This window comes from Peromyscus californicus, unplaced genomic scaffold, assembly GCF_007827085.1.
Source record: "Peromyscus californicus insignis strain IS unplaced genomic scaffold, ASM782708v3 Scaffold_9__1_contigs__length_137607984, whole genome shotgun sequence".
In the NCBI taxonomy this organism is placed as follows: Eukaryota; Metazoa; Chordata; class Mammalia; order Rodentia; family Cricetidae; genus Peromyscus; species Peromyscus californicus.
The window spans coordinates 46,161,949-46,179,611 of NW_026294617.1; the positions used below are offsets into that span (position 1 = coordinate 46,161,949).

Consider the following 17,663-nt stretch of genomic DNA (forward strand, 5'->3'; position numbering starts at 1 on the left):
GCTGGGTAATGTGATAACCTCCAACAGTGGCATTATGGATTCAATGACTATCTCTCTACTTCATAGTTGATAGCCGGGGCCAGAATGCACCTCCACAGATGTTGGCTACCTGGAAACTACTCTGTGTATCAGTCTTCTGACTCATTCTGGCTAGCACATTCCTCAGGGAGGATTCTGAAAGATTTCCAAAGAACCGACAGTTTAAGTGAAGACTGTGCTGTAGCTGCTTCATGGAAAAGAAGGAACGTGGTCTTTAAGGGGCTTCCCAACATGGTAAGAATGTGATGTTCCTACATAGGCATTGGGAAGCCACAGCTGCTGGAGAACTTAGCATGAGAGCCATGAAGACTTCACTGATATCAACTGCAACAATTTCATACTAAATGCAGAATAAGAAAGCCTGGCCAGGAGTTATTGAGAATGGCGAAGAGAAAGGAGAGTACTAACCAAGCTGGGAATGAGAGCTCTCCACTGGACCTCGGGCCACACTCATGGACTCAGGCAGTGCTGGACAGTGAGGACACTGTTCCATGCTTTTCCTCTTGACCCCTATTCTTCCTTGTCCTCCATCCTTACATGACTCACTTGTCCCTGAATATATATCTGTATCTGTATCTATCTCTATCTATCTATCTATCTATCTATCTATCTATCTATCTATCTATCTATCTATCTGTGTTGCTAGAGTTTTCCTGCCTGGCCCACAGTCAGGACAAATCTCTCTCACCCGCCAGTCCCAAGCCGCTCAAACCCGATCAAGTAAACACAGAGACTTATATTGGTTACAAACTGTATGGCCGTGGCAGGCTTCTTGCTAACTGTTCTTACAGCTTAAATTAATCCATTTCTATTAATCTATACCTTGCCACGTGGCTTTGTGGCTTACCAGTACTTTACATCTTCCTTGTCCTGATGGCGGCTGGCAGTGTCCCCCCACTCAGCCTTCCACTTCCCAGCTCTCTTCTCCTCCTTGTCCCGCCTATACTTCCTGCCTGGCCACGGGCCAATCAGTGATTTATTTATTGACCAATCAGCAACACATTTGACATACAGACCATCCCACAGTACTTCCCCTTTTCTTTTCTTAAAAAGGAAGGTTTTAACCTTTACACATCTCCAAAGTCAGCTTGGTATATTTGGGAATTTGGGCGTAGCTTCTCTTACTACTTCCTGCTGGAGGGGGGCGCTGTATCTTCTGGGGAAACAAAGAAAATTTTAGGATCATGGAGTAGTCCATGAGGGTGTATCGTCTGAGCCATTGCCTTGAAACGGTTCTGGATGTTGGATCATCTGGGCCATGGTGTCATCGGAGACCTTTCAGGTGGTCTTGGCTGGTCAAACCTGATGTGTCTTAATCTGGAACAAATCCATAGCCTCTGGCTTTCTGTGGAAACAAAAGCAGAGTCTCCTTTCCAAAGTAACATATCCTTATATCCAAATTTTGAAGTCAAGGTACCTTTAAAATATACATTTTGGCATAACTCAACAGCTTTTGTAATCAAATGTTTTTCTTTAGTTACGAATATCAAAGAGAACATAATCCAGATTCTTTGTGTGGTAGCCATCTTTTCGTGGCTTATTTTTTTATATTAGCTTGAGCCTATTGCTTTGAACTGTAGCCTTCTAAGCCTGAAACGGCGCTGGTGCTGTGGCTGTTGGCTCCACCCACTTTAGCTTTCCAACATGGCTGCAGTAAACATACCGCCAGCTCTGGGAGCCATTGTGGGTCTATGCTTCTATCAAAGCAGCGTGTAGCTCAGAAACCTCTTTTTTTTTTTTTTTTTTGTTTTGTACTTGCAAAGGCTAAATCCACCACACAGCTTAATGTGCCACTTGCAGAGACCTCATTCCCGCCATATGGTGGCAGGTCGAGCACGCACGCTAGGAACCCGCCAGTAGCTCAAACCGCAGGCTGCCGCTGGCTTAAAAGAGACAACTAGGAGCTGTTTTTAGCTCCGTTTTAGAATCTTTTTATTTAGGTTTTAGGTGGAAACTCTTGCCCCACGTTGGGCGCCATTTGTTGCTAGAGTTTTCCTGCCTGGCCCACAGTCAGGACAAATCTCTCTCACCCGCCAGTCCCAAGCCGCTCAAACCCGATCAAGTAAACACAGAGACTTATATTGGTTACAAACTGTATGGCCGTGGCAGGCTTCTTGCTAACTGTTCTTACAGCTTAAATTAATCCATTTCTATTAATCTATACCTTGCCACGTGGCTTGTGGCTTACCGGTACTTTACATCTTCCTTGTCCTGATGGCGGCTGGCAGTGTCCCCCCACTCAGCCTTCCACTTCCCAGCTCTCTTCTCCTCCTTGTCCCGCCTATACTTCCTGCCTGGCCACGGGCCAATCAGTGATTTATTTATTGACCAATCAGCAACACATTTGACATACAGACCATCCCACAGTATATCTGTATATAGTTTTGTCAGTCTCGTGACCACATAGAGATGAACACCTAAGTACCCTAAAAGTAGTTGTAATGGCAGGCTTAACTGAGACTTGATGTCTTCTTTAGGACTGGGGTATTCTTTCCATACATTCTAGACTGCTGCTACCACAGTCTGAAGAGGAAGCATCAATTCTGATACAGCTTGGCTTTAGGATAAAGCACTTCTCTGCATCAATGTTTTACCTACTTGTGATGCAGTTTGGAGAATGCTAAGACCGTGAAGTGTAATGAGCACTAATGAGGGACTTCCTGTGTGAACAGAATAATGATGTCTTGCTGGAAATTTCTTATTGGTTTTAAGCGATGATATTCTGTTTACATGATCCTCATATCACTTTCTCCTTGTATGGATTTGTCTATTCAAGAAAATCAATACTTGGTTTAGAATGTATGATTCCAAAGGATTGGTCTTCCACAAGCTCTGCCTTCCAGGTGTTACCAGCCACAATATGGTACTCAGTGGTTGCTAATCAATTAAAATATGCAGGGAAAGTGGGCGTTCTTATTGGCAATGGTGTCATGGGCTCAGGACAAAGCCCCCTCTGACACATTGCCTTTTGTTCTCTTCTGTGCTCGACTTTTCTTGGTCAATAAATGGACTCACCACCCCTAATTCCCACCCATGGCAGTTAACATTTGAACTCTGGTGGCTTTTCCATTGCCCTTTCTGCTTTCTGCATGTTGGTACACCATTCAGCTTAGCCAATGAGGAGCAGCAACCCCCAGGAGCTCATAAATCCACCTTTCATAGCCCGGTCCAGAATGTCCTTCAAGCTCTGTTGTAGCATACAGGCTTATGTAATTGAGCTACACTCTGCCCCAGTCTCAGACTATATAAGCCAATTTTTGACAATGAACATTTTCAACAGCTCCTACAAGTCATCTTTTCTCCTCTCCTGATGCCAGACGCTTGACCCTGCAGGAGGACGGGGGCTGTGCCCACTGTCTCCTCCACTGCAGTCTCACACAAAGGGCAGTGCCTAACACTTGGCTGCATTTGCTTAATAATGACTGGAATGATGACCAAATGACTGAAGGAAAGCTCCTTGATGTATGGCATCCCTTTTCACTGTCTTTCTTAATTTTAATAGATGTTTTCTAGAGGATATTTTAAATTGAACTTTCAAGGCAACATGGGTGGGATTGGGACAGTATCTGTGTTTATGTGTCTTTTGGGCCAGGTTCAAAGGTCTGTCCCCAAGTATGATACTTTCTGAAACTGTCCTCCAGGTAGCTGAAAAACAGAGAAAATTATGGGGACTAAAAGGAGCTCTTTGATGATGATCTTACTGCACACTGTAGAATGTGCTACTCTTGCTTTTCTGTTTAAGGACTCACTTTGTCCTGCCTACCTGCCGAGTGCTGGGACTCAAGGTGTGTGCCACCCTGCCTGGCTATCACGTTTTATTAAATCATCCAGGGATTGAGACTGACTCATCCAAAGATGCTGAGAGTCTGGTCTTAACCTAAGATTCTAAAGCCCTAAGAGATTTGTGTGTGGTGAGGGCAGAAAGGTCAGGGTAAGGGGATGAAGAGGCAGGGCACAGAGAGTCTTCTCTGAGTTTCCTGTGAGGCTTAAGGGCTTAGGATCGAGTGATGGAGAGGGAGAGAGGCTCTAGGCAGGTGGCCATGCTAACAATGTTTGTATATTAAGTGGCTCACTCTGGCAAGCAATAATGTCTCAACTAAGGACAGTGGAAATTGAGTAATACTGAACAACTAGGAAGTAAAGAGAAAGATCTGGATTTAGAGTGAGCCAGGAGAAGGTATCTATGTGCATGCCGATGTTTTAATCAAGTGGGAGAGAGATAATGAGAGTGAAGAATGTAAGCAGCAGTGAAATTAACCCATGTCTAGTGCAGGACAATGATTTGCATGAAGTTAGAGCATCATCCTTGTTAGCAACTCTTGAAATTTCATACAAATAATATCCTCGTTTTATAGAAGACACAACTTAGCGCAGAGGGGTGACACAGCCAGAAGAGAAGTACAGTGCACCACAGGAATGATAAGTGAAATATACCTGCTATCGTCACTGAAATTTAAGGATTCTCTCTATGGTTGGTGAGCACCAAGAGTAGACAGAACACTTTTAAATCTGTCATCCTAATTAAGCTTTCATAACAATGTGTGGTAGCCACTGATACCATCACCCTATGAATGATGAAGCTGAGACCTAGAGGGGAGAAGGTGGGTTACCTAAGATCAGACAGCAAGCAGGTAGGTAACATGAATGTGCCAGACAGTAGATCTGAGTATATTGCAAATCATTGCAAGGTCTTCTTTATGAGCACCATTGGTGAGATAATGTCACTGATTACACTACCTTCTGCCTTAGCACGTTCGTGGGACCGGAGTGGTAAGGGTAAGAGTTGGGGTTACAGAATCAAGGCAATCACATGGCTAATGGACTCTTTTGCAGACATAATTTTGAGTGTATATGGGAATGCATGAATGTTCGTATATGTGAAGGCGTATGAGTGTGTGCCCCCCCACACACACACATGGTGCATGCTTGCATCAATGTTTTGGTGACCAGAGGTCATTCTTGGGTGTCATTTCTCCAGAGTTGTCCACTTTATTGTTTGAGACAGAGTCATTCTGGGAGATTTGGGGCTTCCTGATTAGCCTAGGCTGCCTCGCCTGCAAGCTCCAGTGACCTCTCTGTGTCACCTCCCCAGTGCTGATGCTGTAGGCATGCACAGCATTGTGAGCTTTCCAGGTGGCTGTTGGAGATGGACCTCGGGTCCTCGTGTGTGCACGGCAAACATTGTGCTGACTGAGCTTCCAGACAGCTCCCGCAGACGTGATTTTAAAGGGTGCTTTGTGCAAGTCATAAAAGTCATCAGATGTTAGTAGTCATAACAGTAGTTCAAAGAAACGAAATGCAATTAGCTGCAGAAGGAAATGCTCAAATATATAAATCACATTTTGAAAGGAAATTTGAAGGATTTCTGGTGATAAAGAGACAAAACTGTGTTGTTGGGGAGTTAGGGGTGTTTTTAATCCTGAAAATTATTTTAATTTAGGCTAACAGTGAGTTTTAAGATCAGAGAATTAAATTATTGGAAATAAAGGCAATGTGGCCTTCCTATGAGAGTTCTGGTGAGTAGTAACGAGGTCTTGAATACTGGTGATAGGAGAAGGGAGGGAAGAGGAGGAGGTGGCGGGGAGGAGGTGGTAGCTTCCACATTCTTACTCAGTGAGTACGTAAGGAACACAACTCATTTTCCAACTGGACTAGAAAGACACCTCCTGATGAAGGTTTGCTACACCACAAAGAGATGCATTTCTGAATCAGGTGTAAGCACGTGGGAGCCTCATGCTGTTCTGATGGCCAGCATTTTGCTGTGGTCTCACAGCACAGGAAACCTGAAGTTGGGATATGAGTTGACTTATCCACATTTGCTATTCCATCTGCATTCTGAGAAGTGGTTATGTATGAGATTATGCGCTCTTTGTGTGTGAGTTCTCAGTCTGAAGCATGGTCCCTGGGATTCTTTTTTCTCCCAGAATGTAAAAATACATAAAGTGCAAAATATTTGTACCTAGTATTTCGGTTTTGGTTGATTTTCTTTTATGGCTATCCTGTTGTGAAACTGAATATACTTTCTGAAAAAATTGTGTGTGTGTGTGTGTGTGTGTGTGTGTGTGTGTGTGTGTGTGTGTTCAAATGTGTGCACACACATGCCACCTGTATGCATGTGTGTGAGTACCAAGGCATGAGTGTTGAGACTGAAGGACAACTCCTTGTAGGAGTCTATTCTCCCTCTACCCTGTGGGCCCTGGGATGGAACCCCAGTTGTTCAGGTTAACAGTGAGCCTTTATTCTCTTTCTTTTTTTTTTCTTTTTTTTTTTTTTTTTTTTAAGAGCTGAGGATCGAACCCAGGGCCTTGTGCTTGCTAGGCAAGCGTTCTACCACTGAGCAAAATCCCCAACCCTGAGCCTTTATTCTCATAGCCACCTCATCAGCCCTCTAAATAAAGTTTGAGTAAAGTGACAACTTTAAAATCATTACTAATAATGTTTAACAGTCTTACATTCTGGATTTATCTGAGTTTGTAAGATTCTTTACAGTGTTAATGTTTTTGTTTTACAGGGATAGCATTAGGATATCTGTGAACTGAAGTCAGCAAAATCTCATGGGACCACACTCCAGCTCAGAAAAGAACAGAGAGGACATTTCATTCTGATGCATGTTTTTCAAAATAGCATGGGGGCTGACTCATCCCACCAGCTTATTTGGATATGGACAAAGGGCTGGCCCAAATGACATCATTGTCAGTGTGTCTTTCTAAAAACACCATGCACTCCAAGAGAATCCCAAGGACTGAGATCATCTCACACCCAAGGACCTAGGACAGTGACTCAGAAGTTTAAACTGAGTTTTATATAACGTGATCCCTTGGCATTTGTTCAAATGAGTTTAGGTGTTTGACATCTATATTTGGCAGCCAAAGTCTAGGGTGTCCTGTGAGGGTAATATGGCTGGCCAGACAGGAATCAAGACTGAGCGATGACAGTTCCGGTACTGTCTTACCTTAGTAAGTCTCTCAGTTTACTGGTAATAAAAACTCTGCTGTGAAGAGGCACAGGGAGGCCCTGCACTCACTCAGCCCCTTACCTGATGATCACCGCCATAAGTCACAGCCACTTTGCAAGTAGAGGGACTGTGAAAATGTCCTCAGAGTGCTGGAAAGAGGAAAATGTCTTTTAAAGTCTCCCACCTCACCGATGTGCCCATAACTTATCTGAATGAGTCCCTTAAATGAACTGTTGATGTCGCATTAGCCATTTTTTTCCTCCCACAGAAATTCATGTTCAGCTACTAGGTAACTTCCCGGTGTGAAATTTACAGGTCTGCCAGCCGTAAAGAACATGAATGCATAATACATAAACAAACTGTATGCTCCTTTTACAGAAAATTTTAAAAAAAGAAAAAGAAAATGGCAAAAGAAAAAGAGAAGAAAAAGAAAACTCGTGTCCCTTCTTCCAAAGGGAGAGAGCACAAGTCTTGCATTTTTATTTTTGATGCCTTTTTGCCTTTAAATATATGGGATGACTATTAATGCCCATATTCACAGCAGGGATGGGGGAAATAGCAGTAAATTGTGAGCACATTTACATTATAACAAGGCCCATGGAAGCATTGTAATTCACACAGTTATTTCAACAAAGCTTGGACTCCCTCCAGTTTAATTTTCTGAAGTTGAGCTGTGCAGCTGGGTCATCCCTGGTCTAATCTGGGAAATGCATCTCCTAAGGCTGTGGATCAGAATGCCTGCCTCCCAGCTGTCACCAAGGGGCATCATTTACAGCCACTGGGGTCCGAGGGCAAAGCATCAGACTCACTTTATGTGGACACAGCAGCCTAGCTAGCTTTATAAACCCCGTTACAAAGAGCAATAATCAATATTTCATGTTTAATGATGCAGAGCTAAAATTAGTATAGATTTTATGTCTTCTACTTTTCCAAATTATGCAAACATTAGTAACCCCCCTTTTAGTGCTCTTATTATACTTCCATTTAAAAAAGGATCTGGTGGGGGGATTGGTGGGGAAACCTATTAATATTTAATTGAATGATTAAGTAGTCAAAAGCATCAAAAGTACATTTGGCTTTTAACTTTTGTTAAAGAGTTACCCTTAGGTTAATATGAAATTATTCCCAACACACACAAAATCCCCTGATTTATGTGAGTGTCACTGGACTTGTTCCCCATTGCCCCAGAATGAACTGAATTGTAGACTGTGTTCACATTTTAACTTTCCCTCTATGCTCTGGGCCATGCTGGGAATAACAGGGCCAATGTGCAATTCAGAAGAGTTAAGAGATCATGTTTAGATGTAAGTGCACTTTAGAGGAAAAGCAATATTGAAAAGATTTTTGACTTTAAACCTGTCCAAACAACATATCCTACTTATTCAGAACACAGATGGAGTAGGGATAAAGAAAACCAAGAGACAAGACTGATGATTGAGCAGGTCCAGCAGTTGAGTATAGGGCCACAGAGAACTTGCCAGGCTCTTGGCTCTATCCCACTGTGCTTGACAGAACGCTTGGCAAGATTGGGATGGGAGGGGGAAGAGACACAAGAAGTCAAATGCCCTCTTGGCCATGCATTCTAATGTTTCACACCCAAGTGACTTCAGAAAAACTCTCTCGGCGGTGGGAAGCATGACAAGTAGTCAGTCAATGATTCACCACAGCGGTATAGCTTACGCTCCCTCACCACTCATAACAGATTTCATTTGGAAGAATTTGCAGTGCTGTGTATATGGGTTGCACCTGAATAATTCAACTTGTAATTTGCAGGGGTATTGAGTTTAATTTTTTTTTTAAAAAAAAAAGACAGTAGTCAAATAGAGTAGGGCAGGAATTGCCCTATTATTTTTTGAATGAAACTGAACCATGAGGTAAGTTTGGAGCTTTGTGTTGGGACAGCTTCTCCTACAATGGACCGGATTTGAGTAGATATGCTGCTCTGTTATTTAGTCAGACTGATTAATTCGTGGTACTTGATGGAATGTCCAGGTAGGGCAAACAAAGGCAATGTAGGTGTCTTGGCCAAGGCTGAAACAGCTAACTCACTGGAGATAACTCAACAGAGGGTGACTGGAGAAATACAAGAACGGGAGGGCAGGGTGTAGGGTAACACCGCAGGCTTGGGGAAGAATCTGGAGCTACCAATGGATCCTGTGAAAGAAGGGGAAAAGAGAGGAGGGGAGGAGGGGAAGGAAGGGAGAGGAAGTGAGGGAATGGCTGGAGGGAAGGGAAGATGCTGGAAGAGGAAGGAGAGGAAGAAGTAATAGGCCTATGGCTGCAAATGCCATGTGAGAGAGGCCACTGGGAGCTGTGGCCTTCACCTCCCGGCAAGCTGGGTTCCAGCAAGAGCACCAGTCTGCTGACCTCTTCCCTCTGCTGCTCTCTCTCACCTCGGTGCCTCCCCACCAAGAGCCATGAACAAAGGGACATGACTGATAAAAACCCAAGTCACAAGCTCCCCAGGACACGGAGGACAGTGGAGAACAGTAAAGGGACCATGTGGGAGAGCAGAGACTGCAAGCCTCTGGTTATTAAAGTGTCTCCATCATTGCCACAACAGATTCAATTCATTTACCCAACATGTATTTATTAAGCCACTCGTACATGCTTCCTTCTGGGGGTAGATGCACCAGGTGATTAGACAGTAGCCCTATGCCCCAGGAATTTAGTGGGGGAGGCAGGGAGAGAGTAAAATGCAAACTGGAATGATGACAGGTTGCTGAGGAACTGGGGCTGGAGACAGCAACCCTTCCAGAAGGTTGGGAAGACCTTTGTGGAGGGCATGGGGTTAGAGTCTTCCTGAAGGAAGAATGGGATGAGCTAAGAGAAAAATGAAAAGACTTAGTCACTGAATGTCATGGAGGAGAACATGTGCCTTCTGGAACAGTGTGGCCTTTCCTCTGAGCAGGCTTATAGCAGTGTGGGCAGAGTGGAGGTAAAGCAGAGAGAGGCTGGCTAACTCCTACTGTGTTAAGACCTCAGCTGTGGGATGGAGTCCATCCCCACAATTTCAAGGAGCTACTAATGATTTCTGGGGAAAAAAAACAACAACAATAAAAACATTGCCAAATACAAAACCAGACACAGATAAGGCTGGTGGTAGAAACTAATGATTGCAGAGACTATTTGTATACGTGTTCAATGATAAAACAGAATTTTCTCAAAGGCAAAACTCCCAATGGGATTTGTGAGCAAGCCAACTTCCTAATTCATCTCTGAGAAAATGAGGATATGCTTTGAAACTTCCAGGTCAGTTGAAGTGGGGTGCATTGTAGAGTTAGCTTAAATAACCAAATGATGCAATCAGTCCTCCAAATAGTCAGTAGAGCAGCTGTCAGGAAAGCTTGGTTAGTCACTGACCTTATGTTTAATATAATTTCCTAGAACACTGGTAGTCAGAATGAAGGAAGCACTACACCAAAGCCTGTCCCCCGCCCCCCGAAGATTCCCACAATTGAAAAATGGAGAAAAGTGCCTGGCACAGAGTGTGCAAACCCTTTCCTTCCTGCCCTTCTCTCTGAGTGCCCCAGGAAAGGAAAGTAACAATGCACACCACAGCGCACCATGGATGAGAAAGCATTCTTTATTAACCATAAGGTGGAGGATAAGAAGGAATGCACAAAGCCTACACATTCACCTCTGACTTTCAAAGTTAATTAAGGATCCCCCCCACCCCCTCACACACAAATTGGTTCTCTGTAGAAGCAAGTCTCAGTACTACCATTTACATAACTTGCGTTTACTGATTGCAGCATTGAAGGTGTGATGAGATATGACAAAGAAAGAGGGAAGGATTGGAGAAAAGAAGATGGAGGTGAAGAATACGCTTACAGAATTGAAGGAGGACTTTTACTGTAAAAGCAAAATGCTGAGTACAAATTTGAGAAGGATGTTCTGTCGGTCTGTCACCTACCTTCCTGTCAATTATCAATGAATTTTTCTGTCTAGACTGGAAGAAATCCCATAACACATTGGGTAAATAGCAGTAAGAATGGCAGACAGACAAACAAAGCCCAGAGTGGGTAGGTGGCATGTTGTAGAGGAACTGAGGTTATGGAGGAGTGGAGAGAATCTAGAAGACAGAATCAGGAGTAAGGAGGACCCAGCCTGTCTCTAGACCATGGAGCATGTGGTTCGCAGGGAAGAAATGGTTCCCTCTTAAGAGGGCTTCAGGCAGAAGGCATCCTGAGGGAAACTCAGCCAAGTTTGTCATTGGTAAAATCCTCTAAATGCTGAAACGCTTTTCTAAACAGTCTATTGATTTTGTTCTCACAAGAACTTAGCTGTTCCCAGAGCCACAGGGCATGGTTCAGCTAAAACAAGACAATTTAGGGAGTGTTCAAAGGAATTCAAGGATGAGCCCTCTGCTGATGTTGAACTGAACAGCCAGTGGTAAGGTTAGAGGGACTGTGGAGAGAGGTGGAGGTAGGTCAATTCTGGAATGTGCAATGCAGTGCAGGTATGATTTCAAGTGTGCACAAAGAGATGTGTAGGATATATACAAAGATATGCAAACATTATGCCACTTTGCAGAAGAGACTTGGGCACCTGGGATATTGGAGCCCTTTGAAATCCTAGATCAATAACCCCAGCCCCCGACAGTGAGGGATCATTTCAGTTCTGATTGTGCCTTTCTTTTGGGGACTGGTCACTTCAGCACTTTCAGGGAACAGGTCACATAGCATGGCCTCAGGGAATGGTCTTCCCAGGAAGAGAATACTATAAGCATTCTTTACAGTTCCTCTTCCATGATTATTAAGACTGGGACCTGCTGGAAGTCCCATTAAGAACTCATGTTAACTTTTGTAATATTCCTGTAGTTAATGAGATCACAGTGACTACAGATATTCAAAATTCAGAGGGGTGTGTGTGTGGGGGGGTTGTGTGCATGTGTTCCTGCATGTATGTGCCTGTGTGTGTGTGTGTGTGTGTGTGTGTGTGTGTGTGTATACACAAGTGCACATGTGGACTACACAGGAAAGGTTACTAAGAGACAAGAGAGAAAGTTTGTTGTATGGCCAAACCCCGCACACATTCATTAGAGCTGCATTCAGCAAATGGCAAACTACTGTGGACTCATACATTTGGAAAGAGTATACGTATGTGAACTCATAAAAAAGTACCCACCCTGGAAAAATAACAGGAAGCATTCTGCTTGGTGATGAAAAAACTCAGTCTATTTACATGATAATACTGTATTCCAATTAAGGCAGGGATTACACTGTGATGAGTGTTTAAGGACCTAACAATCGCTGCTTCCCCTGCAGACTCAGCTGTGGCTAAAACCCGCTCTCAGATAATATTGCCAAAATGACAAGTTAGTAATTTTTGATTTTTTTTCTTTTTTACAGGAAGAACTGAAAAGATTACAGAATCCTTTAGATCAAGTTGATGATGGAAAATATTTGCTTGAGAAGTAAGTAAAAGTTCAAAGGAAGTTAAGTTATTTGCTAGCTTGAAAAGACCCGGAAAATAAATCCTGACAAGGCAAAAATGACTAAGTAAACTTGACAGTTGCATACGGTATCTTTTGGCTAAGAAATAGGTTGTATTTGAGAGATAGTTAGACAGGTTAGGGCTAGTCCTCTGATTGACTGAACAATGAAATGCATAGATGTCTGCTGTACAGGCCCAAGAGCTTGAAAGTTAGTCCTGTTTTGTGTTTGGTTTTAGTCACAGGAGGCAAGCATAATTGTGGACACAAGGTGAGGACAAACTGGCTAGTAGAGTGTACATTCAACATAGCCCTTCACCATGAAAGAAAACCAAAAACAGGAAGATGAGAGTATCTCACGCTTACATTGTCAAATCAAATACTGTTGAGAGTGTATGAGAGTTCTAGCCTGATTTCAATGTGAGGCCAAAGGCTGCAAGGGTTTACTGAACTTTGGCATGGCTTGTGATTTTATAAGGATTCTAAAACATTTACCTGTTCAACTGATAAACAAACATGTGTCATGAAGACACAGGGGGAGAAAATAGCCGTCCTTTACTGAGGCCTTACAGCACAGTCTCTATTACTAAGGCTTAACAGGCGTTTCCTCCTCCGATTCTGACTGTGGCCTTTGGCATGCGCAGGACTGTGACCTTTTCACAGATAAGCAAGGAGACTCAGAGAGGGCTCAGTAACTCATCCAAGTATGCTCAACTGGTTAGTAAAGATGAGAAGGACCCTGGTCTGGAGGCCGCCAGAGCCCTTATGGCAACCAGCAGCTGAATCCTCAGCTAAGTCCTCATGTGCTACCAACATGGACGGGTGTCTTGTGTGGTTCTGGCCACTAAAAAAGAGTGCTGGTATCCTTGAGAATACAAAAGTAGGTAAATTACAACCACGAGAGCTCTCAGATCGCATAAACTGCTACAAGCAAGTAAGGACGAGGGACTTGGGAAAAGAAAAGGAGTCTCAGAAGGAACACAATGGCTGTTGTTAAATGCTCCGAGCGAAGGTCCTTAAGCGGCAGCTAAGGTGCTCTTCTTCTGTTCTAGAAAGCAGAACAATGATTAGGGAATGGGGTTTATGGAAACAGCCATGTTAGTAACAAGAATGACAATGATTTTGAAACGCCCGCCTGTGCCACACCAGAGCAGATGTTTTTGTTAAGAATCAAGTCGACAGGTACGAGGCGTGCCCTTGAAGAGAGGAATGAAAACACGTAGGATGTGGAAAACACACCTGTAAGGGGAACACCTTAGGCGTGGTTTCTCTTTCTGCCTTTCCCTACCCCTGTGACTCTGGGTGCACCATTTGGTCAAGGATCTTTACAAAGAAGATGCCATCGGTGGCTGTCTGGGACATCTTCCTGAAGGCATCAACGCAGGACAATGGCAGCCTCAGGGCCAGCTCCCTTCCCTTCCCTTCCCGTCTGGATGGGTGTTTGGACAGGGCATCTCAGGTTCTTCCATTTCTGTGGTCTACTGAAGGACAGTTTCTCACTATTGATTAGATGAAGTTTCTGAGTTACTTAAACATTTGGTTTATTGTTATGCCTGGTCTCATAAAATGAGTACATAAGAGTAAAAGAACTTATCCATTACAGAAAGTACTATGGAGATTCCTCAAAAATTAAAAAGTAGAACTAGTTCATGATCTAGAAATTCCATTACAAAATGTCTAATGGAAAGGAAGTGAAAGGAGCCTGTCAAGAGACATCTGTACTCCCGTGCCCACAGCAGCATGACTCAGAGCCACCAAGACCCAGAGACAGCCTCGGGGGCAGTGAACAGATAAAGAAAATGTGGTCATAGACAGAATGGGATAGTATGCATCTACAAAAGAATAAAATCCTGCCATTTGCTGTAATATGGATAAGCTTGAAGACATTATATTAAATAAGCAAGCCGGGTACTGAAAGAACTCTTTATACCACTATAGCTAGAGTTTTCCTGCCTGGCCCACAGTCAGGACAAATCTCTCTCACCTGCCAGTCCCACAGCCCCTCAGACCCAACCAAGTAAACACAGAGACTTATATTGGTTGCAAACTGTATGGCCGTGGCAGGCTTCTTGCTAACTGTTCTTACAGCTTAAATTAATCCACTTCCATTAATCTATACCTTGCCACATGGCTCGTGGCTTACCGGCATCTTCACATGCTGTTTCTCATCATGGCGGTTGGCAGTGTCTCTCTCACCCAGCTTCCTGTTCTTTCAATTCTCTTCTCTGTTAGTCCCGCCTATACTTCCTGCCTGGCCACTGACCAATCAGTGATTTATTCATTGACCAATCAGCAACACATTTGACATACAGACCATCCCACAGCATACCACTTGTGTGTGCAATCTAAAAAGTCTGAACTCATGGAAGTGGAGAATAGAACGGGGTTTCCAGAGGCTGGGGAGGGCAGCGTGAAGGGGCAGGTCAAGACAGAGGGATGGGTGCTGCCTTATGTACCATTGGGGTTGGGTAGGAACAAGAGCTTCTGTGCACTTTGCACTTGAGGGAGATCACAGATAACACAAAGATGCACTTTTGTATATTTCAAAAAGCCACAAGAATTTATATTAAAAAATTTACCAGAAAGAAATGATATGTTTGAGGGGACAGATGAAAGTGATTAAAATATCGCACAATGTAAGCCTATTTGGAAACATTACATTAATATGTATAATTTAGAAATGTACTCGTGTGAGTCTCTGTGTGTGAGTCTATGTGCACAAATGTGTGCATGCTCGCTCCTGTGTGTATGCTCGTTCCTGTGTGTGGCGTGGAGTCCAGAAGAGGGCCAGGGCCTCTCCACTATCACTGTCTGCTCCTTTGAGGCAGGGTCTCTCTCTGGACTTAGGGCCAGTGTTTCCTTGGCTAGGCTGAAAGCTGGAGGACTCCAGAGGTCGTCCTGTCTCCAGCTGCTGGAGCTGAAGTTACAGGCATGTGTCAGCCTCTGCATGTGTCTCAAGAGTGCTGGCGTCAGATTTCTAGGCCTCACAATGGCGCAGCAAGTACCTTTAACAGCCGCGCCACCTGCCAACCCTAACATGTCCAACTGTTAGCTATTAGTTGACAATCAACTTAAATTAAAAATGAGTTAATCCTTCCCTATCAACACTTTCACTAGGTACGTGTAAACAATAATAACGAAGACTTTAGCTCATCCTGGAAAGATTTTTCTTCTATGGAGACTCATGTTCAATTGACATGAGGTCTACACCATGCTTCCTCATCCTGGATATTTAGAGTCAGCTTAACAAACATGTCCTGACTCGAGGCCCACCCCAGACAAATTGAATCTGGAGTGCGGAGGCAGCATTTAGCAGCTTCCTTCAGGTGGTTCTGAGGAGGAGCTGGGGTGAGGACCAGCACCCATGATGATGCTATTCAGTCTTTGCAGTTATACAGGAAACCCCCTGAGCAGCCACATTTTCCGAGGGCACACTGCCTCTGTGATGTTCAGCCCATTCATTTGTATAATCTGGCTACATCTGCTTTTCATTATTGATTCAAATGTAGGAAATGAACTCCAAAAGCTGATTTTTCCCTCTTGCTAATTGACCACAGCTCCCTACTAAATCTCTCAGTACTGCCAACATTCCCCAGCTCTCTGCTCTCAGGAAGACATGTGAACATTAGTAAAGTGTGTGTGTGTGTGTGTGTGTGTGTGTGTGTGTGTGTGTGTGTGTGTGTGTGTGTGTGCTTGTTCCCCCACCCCTCCCCCACCCCAGGCAATGCCAGCTTACTCTTTCTCTTGTACCATCCAGAGACCTGGGAAAGCTAAAAGCTGCCGAGAGTGACCTGTCTGTCTTGTAGATTTGTTCTGTTTTCCTGTGAGCGTGGAAGATTCTAGGGATAGAAATTGATTCCCTTCAAAGCACACAGACAGACACAAGTCCTTCCATGCAGGGAAAAGTTTCAAGAGAAGCTCTCTCTTGCCTGGTTGCCAACACAGATAACAAATGCAATGGGCACCGGACCCAACATTTACATGGATTTCTTGGCACATTTGCATAGATTGCTGGAAATTTTTCCTGGTCCGCTTCCAGGCAGGACTATGTCCTTGAAAACTGTCAGAGTTGATTGAAAAACCTGGGGTGCTTCAAGTAGATCAGGCATTTCATTACAGCTGTAGCTGACTTAGGTGCCGATGTAAATCACCTCCGCTATTCAAAATGACCGTCAGTGAAGTCATCATGGTGTCATAGCCGTTGATCGGTTATTCCCCTTTGGAACATTACATTTATTCCAAATGCTCAACAGGGCTTTGTGGTAGACAGGCAGTGTGGAGGACAGGGAAGCTACAGCTCCATACTGTGGAAGGCCAGTTGAGGGCATTTACCTATATGTGTATGTGTGCACTCAGGTGCACACATATGCCTGCACACATACATACACACAGACACAATAGAGCTTGGCAAGTGTCCAAAAGTAGAGACAATTAATTGGTACGCTATTAATTAGGAGGCTTCTTGGGAGTCTATTGTTAATGATAATTACTTATTAACTTAAGTAAGACCTTAGTCTGAGGGCCTTTCTTTTTTGTAATTATCGACCCAGGCTCTATCTGTGGTAGAAGACTTGTGATTGCATGTTCCACCATTGTGCTGATATATAATGACTTGATTAGCCACAGGAAATTATTGATAAGATGCACTAGCACTAGCTGACTTAAGCCAATACGTGTTTGTCATTTATAGCTTGTTGGTGATGGGTAATTTATTTGCCCTAATTAAGTCATATAAGTGTTTGCTTTATTAAAAGAAAATTTACTATGATTGTCTTTGATGATAGCAGGCTATATTGCTTATATTGCAGGTACTCTGCCAATTTGCTAATCTGTAATTAATAGGATGCTTAATAGACTCAAACTTTACAATGCCCCGGTTATGAGGCTGCTACCCCCACAAGATCAGGTGATTGTAAAGTGAGTCTTTGAATGCGCATGGTCCCTGGATTAGGTCCATTTATGTTTCCTCTTTAATAACATCGATTACACTTACACATAATTATACACATCACACATATTTATAATACGCACCTCCCAGACCGAGAAAGAACAGGGACTATGGTTAGTGTTTTCACCATTTTGGCCCCATGCTTTGAATAATTTCTAGTATACACATGGCTGAAAAATAAAGAATTAACAGTGAATCCTGAATACCAATGCCACAGAGTAAAAGAATGTTTTTCTCCCCCTCAACAAAATCAGGAGGTGCAACAGCAGAGCAATTTTGGGCTC

General features: G+C 43.6%; 1 protein-coding gene across 1 annotated transcript in view; it reads left to right on the forward strand.

The window, feature by feature from the left end:
* Schip1 (schwannomin interacting protein 1) overlaps positions 1-17,663 on the forward strand; it is a 760,409-nt gene that overhangs the window by 140,935 nt on the left and 601,811 nt on the right. Inside the window, exon 2 of the mRNA XM_052730308.1 lies at positions 12,349-12,413. Coding sequence (XP_052586268.1) covers positions 12,349-12,413 — 65 coding nt within the window. The remainder of the gene's footprint in view (positions 1-12,348; positions 12,414-17,663) is intronic.